Genomic DNA, 16,394 nt, shown 5'->3' with positions numbered 1-16,394 from the left:
GAAGATCAGAGTAAAACTTTCCTTTTTCCTTCAACTCTTTTCTTTATTCAGTATACCTATGTTGAGTCATTACTCTGTATGAAACCATGGACTAGTCTAATAATGTAAGGATGAATGACACCATTGTACAACAGAGGCAATAAGTCACATAATCAAGGAAGGAACAGAATGCTTTGAGAATGCTGAGGAATGTGCAATTAATTTCGTCTGAGGGGGACTTTACAGAGCAACTAACACATGTCTGAAGACAAAAGAAATTCTTTAGGCCACGCTTTTTCTTCTCCTTGTTTGTAATTTAGGGAGTGAAATCATGGGATACATAAAACAGCAAGGCAAAGGAAGGTGGAATCCTTTTCTTTTCTGGTGTATTTCCATACCACCAAAATGCCTGACTTCTGTACAATGGTAGAGATATTTTTACCCACACTTTTTTCAACTGGACTTTTCCAGGCCAGTGCCTGGAAAGTATGAGTGAAATTATTGCAGTAATTTCTCTTCCGTGCACATGTGTCTGTGGATGCAGTGGGTTAAAATGTCAGCTGATTAGGCAATGAGAAAGGGAAGTGCTGCTGAGAGTTCTGCAGACCGGAAGGGGAGGGGCTGCATCCTCCAATCTCTCTCAGTGTAAAGGGATAGAAGATTCAAGGTCATAATATAATTCCTGCCTCAAAGTTCACATCAGGGGTCAGAAAAGCTTCACATTTGGTATGTTCTGTAAATGAGAACAGTGTTTCCTCTCATTTCCCACCCAACTAAGGGACCTGAGCTCAAGTAGGAAACTTTATAATTGTTTTAACAGTCCTACTCAAAAAGGAGAAAATATTTAAAATAATTACTACAGGAAAAGAGAAAATATCCAAATCCTGAAGGCAAGATGACTCTAATTTAGCTTTGAATACAAAACACAATCTGTGAGTTATTTCTTCCTCCTAGTGCACAAGTGCAGGTGCACCTTAGCCACACTGATGCATTCCGGGTATACATGTGAAATTTCACCTTAGTCACACTGATGCAGTCCTGGTGCACATGTGCAGTTGTACATTACTTACACTGATGCAATCCTGTGCATATGTGCAGTTGTACATTAGTCACACTGACGTGATCCTGGTGCACTTGTACAGTTGTGCATTAGTCACACTGATGCAGTCCTGGTGCACTTGTCCAGTTGTGCATTACTCACACTGATGCGATACTGGTGCACGTGTGCAGTTGCACATTACTCACACTGACGCAGTCCTGGTGCACGTGTGCAGTTGCGCATTAGTCACACTGACGCGATCCTGGTGCACTTGTCCAGTTGTGCATTACTCACACTGATGCAATACTGGTGCACGTGTGCAGTTGCACATTACTCACACTGATGCAGTCCTGGTGCACGTGTGCAGTTGCGCATTAGTCACACTGATGCAGTCCTGGTGCACTTGTCCAGTTGTGCATTACTCACACTGATGCAATACTGGTGCACGTGTGCAGTTGCACATTACTCACACTGACGCAGTCCTGGTGCACGTGTGCAGTTGCACATTACTCACACTGACGCAGTCCTGGTGCACGTGTGCAGTTGCGCATTAGTCACACTGACGCGATCCTGGTGCACGTGTGCAGTTGTGCATTATTCACACTGACGTGATCCTGGTGCACGTGTGCAGTTGTACATTACTCACACTGACGCGATCCTGGTGCACGTGTGCAGTTGTACATTATTCACACTGATGCGATCCTGGTGCACTTGTACAGTTGTGCATTAGTCACACTGATGTAGTCATGGTGCACATATGCAGTTGTGTATTAGTCACACTGATGCAGTCCTGGTGCACATGTGCAGTTGTACATTAGTCACACTGATGCGATCACGGTACACACGTGCAGTTATGCATTACTCACAGTGATGCGATCCTGGTGCCCTTGTGCAGTTGTACATTAGTCACACTGATGCAGTCCTGTTGCACATGTGCAGTTGTGCATTAGTCACACTGATGCGATCCTGGTGCACGTGTGCAGTTGTACATTACTCACACTGATGCGGTCCTGGTGCACGTGTGCAGTTGTACATTACTCACACTGATGTGGTCCTAGTGCACGTGTGCAGTTGTACATTACTCACACTGAGGCAGTCCTGGTGCATGTGTGCAGTTGTACATTAGTCACACTGATGCGATCCTGGTGCACTTGTGCAGTCCTGGTGCACATGTGCGGTTGTGCATTAGTCACACTGATGCGATCCTGGTGCACTTGTGCAGTTGTACATTACTGACACTGATGCAGTCCTGGTGCACATGTGCAGTTGTGCATTAGTCACACTGATGCAATCCTGGTGCACATGTACAGTTGCACATTAGTCACACTGATTCAGTGAGAAATCCATAGTCTTCACCCCATGAGGCTATAACTGTAGAATCGTCCCCTGTCTGGTATTTAGAAGTGTCTTCAGTGGCTAATGCACTGCATTCCAGGTTCCGACTGTGCTCATAGTACTTTGCGTGTTTGCATATCTTTTATAGCTAGATGTCTTCCTCTATCCCACCACACTCTCTGTTGCCCACCAAATTCCAGACACTGTGGCTTCCTTTCTGTACCTCACGGGAGAACCCACCAAGTTCATTCTATCCTAGTTTGCAATCCCATTCTTTTTGTTTTTTTTTTTGTTTGTTTGTTTGTTTTTTTGAGACAGTCTTACTCTGTTGCACAGGCTGGAATGCAGTCGGGCAGTCTCAGCTCAGTGCAACCTCCACCTCCCGGATTCAAGCAGCCCTCCCTCCTCAGCCTCCTAAGTAGCTAGGATTATAGGCACTCACCACCATGCCTGGCTAATCTTTTTTTTTTCTTTTTTCTTTTTTTAAATCTTTTTGACTAATCTTTGTATTTTTAGTAGGGATAGGGTTTCACCATATTGTCCAGGTTGGTCTCAAACTCCTGGCCTCAGGTAATTTGCCTACCTCAGCCTCCCAATGTGCTGTGATTATAGGCGTGAGCCACTGCGCCCGGCCTGCAATCTCGTTCTTAAATGACTTTCTCTGTCAAGACTTCCTGAACTCAAATACTACCTCCTCAGAGAACCTTCCCTAACTGTCCCAACCTTCTTTCACCCTTGCCCAGCCTCAGTTGCTCTCTATCATACTACCTTCTATTCCTTCATATCACATAGTGCAATGTGATATTACGTTGTTTATTCAATGATTAGTACTTTTCACCTGTGGTCAGAACATAAACACGTGGGACAGGGCCTGTGTCCATCTTGTTTACCCCTATAACCTCATTGCCTCTGACCATGCCTGGCACATGGTCTTTTAGTAATTGTTTATTGAATAGCAAGCAAACAAAGTAGATAGGTGCAGCTTCATGGGGATAATAGCCCTAACCAGGCGCAGTGACTTATGTATGTAATCCCAACACTTTGGGAGGCTGAGGGAGGCGGATCACTTGAGGCCAGGAGTTCAAGACCAGCCCAGCCAACATGGTGAAACCTCATCTATAATAAAAATACAAAAATTAGCTGGGCATGGTGGTGGGCACCTGTAATCCTAGATACTTGGAAGGTTGAGGCAGGAGAATTACTTGAACCTGGGAGGCGGAGGTTGTAGTGAGCTGAGATTATATCATTGCACTCCAGCTTGGGCAAGAGAGCAAGACTCTGTCTCAAAAAAATAATAATAGTAAAATAAAATAAAGTGACAGTATAGTGCATTGTTATGGTGTCAGACTCAAACAGGCCTTTAATCCATTACCACTTGCTGAGTTTCAGTGTACTACGAAGGATATTTGTGTGCTATGAAAGATATCTATACTTATCAGAAAGGCTACTAAAATACTCCTCCCTTTTCCAGTGACGTGCTGTGTAAGGCTGGATTTTTTTCCTGTATACTTCAACCAAAACAACAGATTGCAACAGATTGAATGCAGAAACAGATATAAGAATCCAGCTATGTTCTATTAAGTTAGAGAGTAAAAATTTGCAAAAATAGGAAACAATGCTACTCTTCTCACTAAATTTTTTAAGAGTATAAACAGGTTCTGACACCAAAAGTTTCAGAACCACTGCCTTGGAATGAGGAACACCACATGATAAACTCCATTGGCATCGTGGCTCTCTTTTAAATATGAAAGGACAAATGAAGATACTCAGAATTTGAGAATAATATCTAACATGAAAGACAGAAGCTAAAATCATTAAAAAGGAGGTCAGTAGAAAACAAAGAACAGGAAAGAAAAGTACAAGATCATTATCATCATCATCATGGCATCTTTGGAAATAAGGGAAGATTTTGCACCCATGAAATAAGAACAGAAGCATAAGCAAGAAACATCCAAAATGCATGTTTAAAAAAAAAAACTTTGAAATTTAAAATCTGATGGTGGAGACAAATAAAAAATCAATAAAAGAAATGCAAAAAGAACAAAAGAACAAAAAAGAAATGGGAAATAAAGTAGAGGTCTCCCCCCATCAAAAAAAAAAAAAAATGGAGCAATAAACAGGAAGAGAGTAGAAGAGGAAGAATAAGGAAAATTAGAATCTCAGACTAGGAGATCCAATATGTGAGTAATAAGAACTTTAGGCCGGGCGCGGTGGCTCACACCTGTAATCCCAGCACTCTGGGAGGCCGAGGCGGGTGGATCACGAGGTCAAGAGATTGAGACCATCCTGGTCAATATGGTGAAACCCCATCTCTACTTAAAATACAAAAATTAGCTGGGCATGGTGGTGCGCGCCTGTAGTCCCAGCTACTCGGGAGGCTGAGGCAGGAGAATTGCTTGAACCTGGGAGGTGGAGGTTGTGGTGAGCCGAGATCGCGCCATTGCACTCTAGCCTGGGTAACAAGAGTAAAACTCCGTCTCAAAAAAAAAAAAAAAAGAACTTTAAAACTGGAAGGGAGGAGATATCAAAGATATAACTCAGGAGCAGATACTCTTTTTTTTTTTCTTTTTTTTTTTAATGGAGTCTCACTTTTGTCGCCCAGGCTAGAGTGCAATGGCGCAACCTCAACTCACTGCAATCTCTGCCTCCCAGGTTCAGGTGATTCTCCTGCCTCAGCCTCCTGAGTAGCTGAGACTACAGGTGCACACCACCACACCCGGGTAATTTTTGTATTTTTGGTAGAGACAGGGTTTCACCATGTTGGCCATGCTGGTCTCAAACTCCTGACCTCAGGCAATCTACCCTCCTTGGCCTCCCAGAGTGCTGGGATTATAGGCATGAGCCACCACACCCAGACAGGAGCAGAGATTCTCAAGTGTTTTGGTCCAGGATCTCTTACATGCTTAAAAATACTAAAGACCCAAAAAGCTTTTTTGTTTGTGTTTTATTATGTTTTGTTTGCCACGTTAGAAATGAAAACTGAGAACTTGTTAAGATATCTATTTACTAATACTAAAAAAGAAACAAGCCCACATATTTCTAGAAAACTAATTTTGCTACTTTTTCCACTAATTTTTGTTTGTTTGTTTTGGAACTGTTTTGCGTTTTTACAGATCTTTTTACTGCCTGACTTACTAGAAGACAGCTGAATTCTCATATCTGCTTCAACTTTCCATCTGTTGTGATATCACATGTCATGTAGCCCCTGGAAAAGTTCGCTGTACTCTCATGAGAGAATGAAAGTTTAAAAATTTAATAATGTTTCAGTGTTTGTATGAGGTCCAACCTTGTGGACCTCCTAAAGGGGTCTCAGAAACCCCAGGGGTCCTTAGGCCACACTTGGAGAACTACTATCCAGATCATTTCCCAAATTTTTACATTGGTTCAGTATATGAGAAAAGACCCACCCAAAGCCTACTATCACAAAATGTCATAATTATGTCAACTAAGGGAAAACTCTAAAAGCTTTCAGAATGGGCTGGGGATCAGAATGATATTGGAATCTCAAGAGCAGCTTTGGAATCTATAAAGCAGCAGATGGCTCCCTGAATACTCAGAGAAAATTACTTCCAACCAAGAATTTTATATCTACTGACGTTATTAGCCAAGTGTGAAGGGAGAACATTTTTGAAACAGGAAGAGTCTCAGAAAGCATACCTCCTGTTACTCTTCCTGAGAAAGCTATTGCTTGATTTTGTAATCTCCCAAAGGAGGGAATACATTGGAAATAGTATCTAAGAAGCAAGGCATTCAATACAGGAGACCAGCAAAGGTCATAATTAGGATTATGTTGAAGAAATAATCAGCAGGCCTGGAGAGCAGCCTGTCCAGGTTGAAGCAGAGGTCACCAAGAAAAAAATGCAAACAATAGAATATCTGAAGTTTGAACACAGTGAGACAAGATTTATACTTCTGGCACACAATTTGAGAATAAATTAATGGTGTTGACCTTGAAAAACGAGAAAAAAGAGAAACAATTTTAACTCCAGGGAAAACGTGGTTCTCTAAGAAAGGAAATGAAATCATCGTATACTCTAAGGCTAACAGGGAATAAAATAATATTTACATAGTCTTAAAGATGTAAATTCTAACATTTAATCTAATCAAATTGCATAACAGAACTAGTTGAGAAGCTGGGTACGGTGGCTCACACTATCCAGCACTTCAGGAAGATCACTTGAGCCGACGAGTTTGAGACCTGCCTGGTTGACAGAGTGAGACCCTGTCTTTAAAATAATAATTAAAAAAAAGATCTTATAACTAGTTGAGGAGACAGAAGGGTAAGTTTAAGTTTGGGGAAACTGAGAAATAATATCTAAAAATAAAAACTAATGAAAACTCATAATCAGCGTGTTTAGAAACATGGACTTTCTTAGAGCAGAAGCAGCCTAAAGAATCAAAAATGCTTCTAGGCAGTGCCATTGAGAATGAGAAGCAGAAAACAAGAAACTGCTTGTTTTTATCATAATTCCGGTGAACTACTGTACTTTTATTAAATATATAACATGGCTCATTAAAATAAACACTTAACATAGTAAAGTATATATTAATATAACTTATGTGGAGTGCAATTTGGAAATGTGTTAAGGTTTACACTGAGAATGTTCTTTGGCCCATCAATTCCATATATAGAATTTTATCCAACAGTGTGAGAGTCATTGAATTAATTATGGTACAGTCACACAATGAAGTATTATGCTTTTACTTAAAAAATGATACCGCCAGTAAAAAAAATAACGTGGATTTGCATTTGAGGAAAGATACTTCCCTCCCCAGCATCTCTCTCCTTTAAAGCACTATCTCTATTAAAATTTTGTTAGTGTGATTTTTTTGTTTTTTTTGAGACGGAGTCCCGCTGTGTCACCCAGGCTGGATTGCAATGGCTCAGTCTTGGCTCACTGCAACCTCCGACTCCCAGGTTTAAGCAGTTCTCTTGTCTCAGCCTCCCAAGTAGCTGAGATTACAGGCGACTGCCACAACGCCCGGCTAATTTTTTTGTATTTTTAGTAGAGATGGGGGTTTCTTCATGTTGGCCAGGCTGGTCTCAAACTCCTGACCTCAGGTGATCCGCCTGCCTAGGCCTCCCAAAGTGCTGGGATTACTGGTATGAGCCACCTTGCCTGGGCTGTCAGTGTGAAAGTTTATTGAATGCTGACTCTTCCAGTGGATTGGAAGCTCCATAATACCAGAGCCACGGGGTCTCCAACCCCCAAGTCACGGAGCAATACCAGTCTTTGAGCTGTTAGGAACTGGGCTGCACAGGAGGAGGTGAGCAGCAAGCAAAGCTGAGCCCTACACCCTGTCAAATCAGTGACGGCATCAGATTCTCATAGGAGTGCGAACCCTATTGTGAACGGTGCATGCGCAGGATCTAGGCTATGAGACTCTAACGATAAGTGTAATGTGCTTGAATCATCCAAAACCATCCCCACAACCCAGTCTGTGGAAAAGTTGTCTTCCACAAAACTGGTCCCTGGTGCCAAAAAGGTGGTTGGGAACCCTTGAGAGCCCATATCTCACTTCGCTCACTGATGGGTTCCTAATCCTTTACACTGTGCCTGGTAACCAGGAAGCTGTTTGATGTCTAAATGAGCATGGATGAGCATTCACGTAGATGATGACAAGCGTCTATAAAACTGAAATTATAGGCAGGGCTTAACTCTGGTGGGAGAGCTATGGGTTCAACCTGTGTTTAATCCCCTGCTCCACCATGACCTTGGGTAAGTCCCTTACCTAAGCCTGGGATACAATGACAGCAGGTCCTCAGTTATCCAATTATATGATTCCTTGTAAATGCCATGGAAATGTTTAAACTTTTAAATTGTACAAAATGTACTCATCCAGAAGACTATAATCTAATACTTCCTGGCTGTTATTTTTTTTATTAGTGAACTTCTGCAAGATTTGGAAAACTGTGAAAATGATCCTGTGGCCATAGCAGAGTGTTTTGTGTCCAAGGTAAGCGGGGTTCATTTTTCTGGGCCAACTGAGACAGATACAGGGTACAGAATTTTTTATTTTAAAGTTAAAATGACTTGTTGGTTTCATATCAGATGGAGTTAGCCACTGATGTTTCTCTGGTCTGTTTGTTTCAGCAGCAAAAATGTATTGTTCCTGGAGAGCGGGAGACACTAACCTGTAGTTGTTCTAGAACTTACACAGTAACTGAATAATGTTACTCTTTGCTAGGAAAAACTTAAAGCTTGGGAGGGGAGAGTCTGGAGTAGAAGAATGTTAGACAAATAGGCCAGGCAGGGTGGCTCACGCCTGTAATCCCAGCACTTTGGGAGGCTGAGGCAAGTGGATCACCTGAGGTCAGGAGTTGGAGACCAGCCTGGCAAACATGGTGAAACCCCATTTCTACTAAAAAAAAAAAAAAAAAAAAAAAAATTAGGCAGGCATGGTGGCGTGCCTGTAATCTCAGCTACTTGCGAGGCTGAGGCAGGAGAATCACTTGAGCCTGGGAAGCAGAGGTTGCAGTAGGAGCCGAGGTAGTGCCATTGCACTCCAGCCTAGGCGACAAGAGGAAGACTGTCTTAAAAAAAAAAAATTCAAGAGAATCTAGGTATTTTATGTATAATATATGTGGCACTAGCCTAGTCTCTATAATTATCTCTAATGTAGATAATTATCTTTTGAAGGATAGGAGCAGGATTAATCTCCTACATTTTAAAAATGTACTCGTTTACAGTTTTCTTAAGCTGCATCAATGGTTTAGAAAAATACAAGGAAAGGATTTGACTTTCAAAGCTTAAATGACCGTGAGCTCATGCTCCAAACTTGAATAGGAGATGGAATTCTGAAACATACCCAACGAGCCTTTCCTACATTACTTACTCAGTATGCTACCTAGTATATATAGATTCCGGTCTTGTTTAAATTCCCTTAAACATTCAACAGCTTTTGTTTGGAAAGCCTTTAGCAAAATTGTTTTGCAGCAAACCTTCATGTGGTTTCTGCTGTTGTAGTTTGAAGAAGGTTTAAGAAAAGTTCACGATGACGCTTTGAGACCCACTGGGAATTAGCACTTCATTTTGAGCCCCGGAGTCCGGTGTGAACTGGGAGAGGTCGTTCCAGTCTGACCTGGCTCTGGACTGTTCCACAGGGTCTTTTCTGATGGCGGCAGATCCATCCGGATGGCTTCCAAACACAACACCCTGGGTTTTATTGGAGCGAAGTTCCTTAAAGGCAATCTGCGGGCTCATATATAAAACTCCCCTGACTTTGTGTGTATATGTTCACATGTAAAATGTTTGTGCACACACATTTACACATGTGTAAGCATACACATACAATCCTTTTCACAAGTTGCCTGTGTCAAAATTGGGCAGGGATTTGAAAGAAAAAAAAGAAAAATGAAAGACGGAGAAATAGGTAAAAAGATATGCTAAGTATTTCAAAGGAGGTATGTTAAAATAACCACAGCACATAAACAACGTAGAAGCTTTCGGAAACGCTTGGGCCTTCGCTGGTAACTAATCACAAGTTGATTAAAGATGTTCCAGCGTATGCTTAGCTCTTGCTTAATTATTCACATAAAAGTTTGTTTATGTGCCATGTTGCCAACTCCCAAATCTTCCTTTTCATTGTAATATTGCCAAGTTTAATTAGAAGACTGACTTAAGCACTCGCACTTTCGCGTGGAAACGGGATGGTGAAGGAGTGCTGGGCCAGGCACCGCCTGCCTTTCACTCAGCACCCTGACATTTACAAGATGTTACGTCTTCTGAAACACAACCCACTGCTCAACTCTAAGGAGGAATGGAAAATTGCTTTAATTGGGAGGCCATTAATGAAAGAGGTGAAGCTGGCGGTTGACTTTTTCTTTTATCTGAACCACTGGGGCTTGCACAGAGATTCATCTTTGACCTTGCTTACTGTCGTGGTATGTGTAGGTTACCAAAGTCCTTGTCGACAAATGGAGAATATGGTTGCTTTTTACTGGTGCTCATGGAATAATGAACCCACGGTTCTCTCGAAGGACAGAAATTAAAGTTTCCTACTAGGCAGGCCAAATCTCCCGGTAAATATTTGTCTGTTTTAGGTCTCTGGAAACACCTAGAATGGCCCACTTTGCTGCCTTTACCTCCACCCTCACATCCATCCCTCATCTTGACTGGCAGCAAGGCTGACCCAGGGCAACGTTTAGAAGGGGGACAAAGTCTGTCTTTAGAGTCTCAACATTCCCTTAGTTGCCTCCTCTCCCTCACTGTCTGGCTCTCTCTCTGTTGGTGCCTTCTTCTTTTAGAGCCCAGGGAGTTAGCATGTGTGTGCACACGCACACATGCACGTGCACACACATGCACACACACGCACATACACGAGCACGTGCGTGCACACATGCACATGCACATGCACGAGCATGCACACACACATGCGTGCACACACGAGCACGTGCACATGCACATGCACATGCACACACACGAGCACGAGCACACACACATGCACACACAAGAGCACGTGCACACACGCACACACGCACGCACACACAGAAGCACGCACATACACGCACATGCACACACGAGCATACGCACACATGCACACACACACAAGCATGCACATGTGCCACCCACTTACTGAAATTATCCTCAAGGAAGTGTGGATATTGGATAGTCATATCATTAGAGTGAATTTAAATCAAAGTTAGCTTACCCATATGCTATTTACACATTAAGTCTTTCTTGTAGTGTCCAGTGAAAACTTCTCAGGAATCAGAGAGGGAGAGGAGGACCCTGTGGCAGAAGAAACCCTAAAATCACACATACTGCTTTACTGTGGCTACCTATTCAGTAAATATTTGAGGGACCCATGTGCTTGATTGGTCAGCACTGATTATGTCATATTTTGCCCCTTTCATAATTAAATGTCCCATTTCTGTGTCATCTCTAATTACAACTTGAAAGATTTGAAGAACAAGAAGGAAATATCTTTTTTTTTCTTTTTTTTTGAGACAGAGTCTCACTCTGTCAGTCAGGCTGGAGGGCAGTGGTGCGATCTCGGCTTACTGCAACTCCGCCTCCCAGGTTCAAGTGATTCTCTGCCTCAGCCTCCCGAGTAGCTGGAATTACAGGCGCCCGCCACCACACCCAGCTATTTTTTGTATTTTTAGTAGAGATGGGGTTTCACCGTCTTGGCCAGGCTGGTCTTGAACTCCTGACCTTGTGATCCACCTGCCTCGGCCTCCCAAAGTGCTGGGATTACAGGCGTGAGCCATTGTGGCTGGCCAGGAAATATCTTGACTTATAATTTGTATATATTTGTAAAACATATTCCCCTAAATCCTTCAGTGGATTTGGGGTGGCATATTTAATAACTAATGGTGTGTAAAGATTTAACTAACTAGGAGCTGTTGATTTTTGTGTGAAATCATCATTTGTAAGGTCCACAGAGCTTTCCACACCTAAGGGCAAACTTGCATTTAATTCCAATTAAGGATATATAGCTGATTTAAATCAAAACCTTCCAGTTTAAAACAGGGATAGAGCCATGATGTCACAAAATGCACAGAAATACAGTTGTGCAGAAGTCACGAGGTCTTATGATAGCTGGGTATGAGCAGGTCAACTATATTATGCAATGTAAACCTAATTTCATTGAAGCTGTTGTTTTCTAACTTGATATTTCAAATGATCGTACAGGCCCCAAAATGTAAGAAAAGCCAACTTGATACTGTCCAATTCCAGGTTGAGTATAGCAAGAGGCAGAAAGGAAAAAACAAGAAACTCAGTAAGTGTGAGTCAATCAGAGAAAAGTCCCCATTTGGTGCATTAACTCACTCACAGACCTTGAGCAAGTCCCTCTGCCATTTTCATCCATGGAGCCAGGACTGGCTTCAGGAACCATTAAGTGAACTCAGGTGCACAAAGGGGCCCAGGTGGAGTCTGTAGCAATCGAGGTGTTTGCCTGGTTTCCTGGGGATGCTCATTGCCATGGGAAACTGCAGGCCCAGGGCTGGTGGGTCTTACATTTTTCAGGAGAAGCTAGAAATTGAAATATTTATATCTTTCAGCTTTTAAAAGTTGGCAACTAATTTAGCTTTTTTTAAATACCATGCTTGAAAATTTGGTACAGTGCTGAAAATGTTGGCAATGCCACGGGGAAACAGACACTCTCACAATTGTAGGAAAACAAAATGGCCCGGACCCTATGGAGAGGAAGTGGGCTATGCATCGAGCATCCGAATTTACCCTTTCACCCACCAAGCCTACATCGAGAGATCTGTTCCAGGGATACGCTGACAGAAATTCATGTCAGCATAATACTGTTCTTTGCAGTAATGTTTGTTACTGCAATAGACTAGAAACAGCCCAAATGTCCCTAAACAATAAGCTGGTTGAATCAACTGTAGTATGTCTACATAATGAAGTACTGTGAGGCAATAACAGTGAAGAATATCTCGGCCGGGCGCGGTGGCTCGTGCCTTTAATCCCAGCACTTTGGGGGGCCGAGGTGGGCAGATCACCTGAGGTTGGGAGTTCAAGACCAGCCTGGCCAACATGGTGAAACCTCCTCTCTACTAAAAATAGAAAAAATTAACCAGGTGTGGTGGCAGGCACCGGTATTCCCAGCTGCTAGGGAGGCTGAGGCAGGAGAATCACTTGAACTCAAGAGGTGAAGGTTGCAGTGAGCTGAGATCACACCACTGCACTCCAAACCTGGACAACAGAGTGAGACTCCACGTCAAAAAAAAAAAAAAAAACAACTATACACTCCTCAGGGGAGGGAGTGGATAAAAGTCGTTCCTGAAGTATGGTTCTGGACCTGCTGCATCAGCGTCACTTGGGAAGTCTTTAGAAATGCAGACTCCTAGGCCCTACCCCAAGACCCACTACATCAGAAACCCAACAATCTCTGTTTTAACAGGCCCTCCAGGTAATTCTGATACTCAAGTTTGAGGATCACTGGTATAACATGATTTGTTTATCTAGGAGAGAAAAACCTGTCAGATTAAAAGTTGGTTACCAAGGGAGGAATGGAGGGAACAGACTAGAAGGGAAAGAATAGAGGTTAGGCTTCTTTTGAGCTGGGAGCCGTGGCTCACACCTGCAATCTCAGCACTTTGGAAGGCCAAGGTGGGTGGACTACTTGAAACAGGAGTTTGAGACCAGCCTGCCAAACATGACAAAACCCCATCCCTACTAAAAAAAAAAAAAAAAAAAAATTAACTGGGCCATAGTGGAACACACCTGAGGAAGCTGAGCCGTGAGATTCGTTTGAACCCGGGAAGCAGAGGTTGCAGTGAGCTGAGACGGCACCACTGTATTCCAGCCTAGGTGCCAGAGTGAGAATCTTTCTCGAAAAAAAAAAAAAAGAGGTTAGACTTCTTGGAATATGAATTTCTTTGTAGAGTTGACTTTGAATCCATATAAATATTTTACATAATTATAGAACAAAATGAAGGTTTAGAAAAGCAGCCTCCCAAAATTGAAAGCAAAATTCAACTGTATTCAGCTGATGGCATAACCATGCAAAAGGAATTTCCATTGATTTGAAAATATGCTTTAGATGAAATACAGCAAATACATCTCTGTTTTAGTAATGATACTATTTATGGTGGTGTTGCTATTGTTATTCTGAAATTATTGAGTGTGTTGTGGGATAAAGCAAAGAAGTATTTATGTTAGCATCACTGAGAAATGGAATTGGTAGGAGAAAGAAAACACAGACAAAAGAATAAGTGTAGCTAATCAAAAGTCCTATAGTCCTGTATCTGAATCATTAATATAAGTATTGGTATGAACTAAGGTTATATTTTATCCTTTAAAAAAACACCATGTACTAGCCTGGCCAACATGGTGAAGCCCCATCTCTACTAAAAATACAAAAATTAGCCAGGTGTGGTGGCACATGCTTGTAGTCCCAGCTACTTGGGAGGCTGAGGCAGTAGAATCGCTTGAACCCAGGAGGTAGAGGTTTCAGTGAGCCAAGATTGCATCACTGCACTCCAGCCTGGGCAACAGAGCGACAGAATGAGACTCAGTCTCAAGAAATAAAAATAAAAAAAGTAACACTTCCTGGTCAGGCATGGTGGCTCACGCCTGTGGTCCCAGTACTTTGGGAGGCTGAAGCAGGTGATCACCTGAGGTCAGGAGTTTGAGACCAGCCTGGTCAACATGGCGAAACCCCATCTTTACTAAAGATACAAAAATTAGCCGGGTGTGGTGGCAAGTGCCTGTAGTCCCAGCTACTCAGGAGTTGGAGGCAGAGGCAGGAGAATCACTTGAACCCGGGAGGCGAAGTTTGCAGTGAACCAAAATGGCACCACTGCACTCCAGCCTGGGTGACAGAGCAAGACTCCACCTCAGAAAGAATAAAAACACCACTTCCTAACTCTGTCTGCTGGAAAAGTCCTAGAAATGATGGTTACCCTACAGTAAGAGTGTCCCTGATACCCAGACTGTGGTCTCCAAACACTGTTACCTGCCAGAAGGAACAGGGGCTCCATGAAGAATGACTGTGGGGCACGAAATATACAGGATAGTCTGGAACATCTTGTCACACCAGGAAACAAGCTACAGAAGACCATAGGCCAGGTCATGAATGCTCAAGAAAGGGCTCCTATAGCCAACAATGGGATAATTTGAGCATCAGTCAAGATAATTAACTGAAAATAATGGAAACTCATTAAATAGGCTCATGTTAATGAATTTGCAGTGATATTAAAAACCAAATTGATGACCTTTGCACGATACTAGAAAACCAATACATTATTTTGAAAATTAAAGTATTGGCTGGGTATGGTAGCTTATGCGTGTTATCCCCTACACTTTTGGAGGCGGAGGCAGGGGATTGCTTGAGCCTAGAAGTTTGAGACCAGCCTGGACAACATTGTAAGACCCTGTCTCCATAAAAAAATTTAAAACTTAGCCAGAGGTGGTGGTACACCTGTGGTCCCAGCTACTCTGGAGGCTGAGGTGGGAGGATCACTTGAGCCCAGGAGGTTGAGGCTGAAGTGAACCATGACCACACCACTGTACTCCAGCCTGGATGTCAGAGCAAGACCCTATCTTGAAATAAAAAAGCAAAGAATTAAGCATTTATTCTGTCTTTCCCATATAAACCATAAACTGCAGAGTAACCAAGAGTTAACAGAAAGAGGTTGTTTTTTTGGACAGATTCTAGCTAATAAAAGCTAATAAATAAGGAATAAAGTATTATAAATACCACCATCTTTCAACCCCTAACAAATAGATTTAGCCAATAAGTACCAATGGCTGTTAGCATCACAGAAGACAGACAATCAGACTTTATGTCCATTACACTTCCTGATTCCATTAGACTTCCATTAGAGGAAGCACAATACAACCACTAGTGCATTGTGCCAAATTATGGAACCTAAATCGGAGCAATACTCTATTAAACCAGTACGAGTATAATGGACAGAGCGTATTAAATAAAACCAGGCTGGGTGTGGTGGCTCACGCCTGTAATCCCAGCACTTTGGGAGGCCAAGGTTGGTGGATCACTTGAGGTCAGGAGTTCAAGACCAGCCTAGCCAACATGGTGAAACCCCACCTCCACTAAAAATGCAAAACTTAGCCAGATGTGGTAACGCATGCCTGTAATCCCTGCTACTTGAGAGGCTGAAGCAGGAGAATCACTTGAACCTGGGAGGCAGAGGTTGCAGTGAGCCAAGATCATGCCACTACACTCCAGCCTGGGTAACAGAGTGACACTCTATCTCAAAAAAAATAAAAAGGAAACTGTAATGATGTCATCAGTAGTACTGAGACTGGGCTGTGCAACACAACAGTATGGTTTCTTCAACTAACTTGCAAAAGGAAGAAAAATAGGGGAGAACTTAAATATTAAAATAGACTAAAGCGGTATCAACCACTTGCTCTGTGTGATTTTCATTTGCAAAACAAACAGGCAAAATATTTTTTAAAAAGAGAAAAAAGGAAATATGAGTAGTGACTGGCAAAACTTCATGATGTTATGGAATTATTTAAGTGTAACAATGGTGTTATGTTTAAAGTCCTTATTTTAGTCTGGGCACAGTGGCTCATGCCTGTAATCCCAACACTTTGGGAGGCCAAGG

At 42.4% G+C, this 16,394-nt stretch overlaps 1 protein-coding gene across 5 annotated transcripts in view; it reads left to right on the top strand.

Moving 5' to 3' along the window:
* The window catches only part of PLEKHG1 (pleckstrin homology and RhoGEF domain containing G1), a 199,364-nt gene that overhangs the window by 127,074 nt on the left and 55,896 nt on the right, over positions 1-16,394 (top strand). For all 5 annotated transcript variants that reach the window (XM_012452308.2, XM_012452299.2, XM_012452322.2 and 2 more), the window contains exon 4: positions 8,242-8,311. In XM_012452308.2, coding sequence (XP_012307731.2) covers positions 8,242-8,311 — 70 coding nt within the window. The remainder of the gene's footprint in view (positions 1-8,241; positions 8,312-16,394) is intronic.

Source organism: Aotus nancymaae, unplaced genomic scaffold (assembly GCF_030222135.1).
Source record: "Aotus nancymaae isolate 86718 unplaced genomic scaffold, 86718_ANA_hifiasm-v0.15.2.pri h1tg000040l, whole genome shotgun sequence".
Lineage (NCBI taxonomy): Eukaryota > Metazoa > Chordata > Mammalia > Primates > Aotidae > Aotus > Aotus nancymaae.
This window is presented reverse-complemented; position numbering and strand designations above follow the sequence as displayed.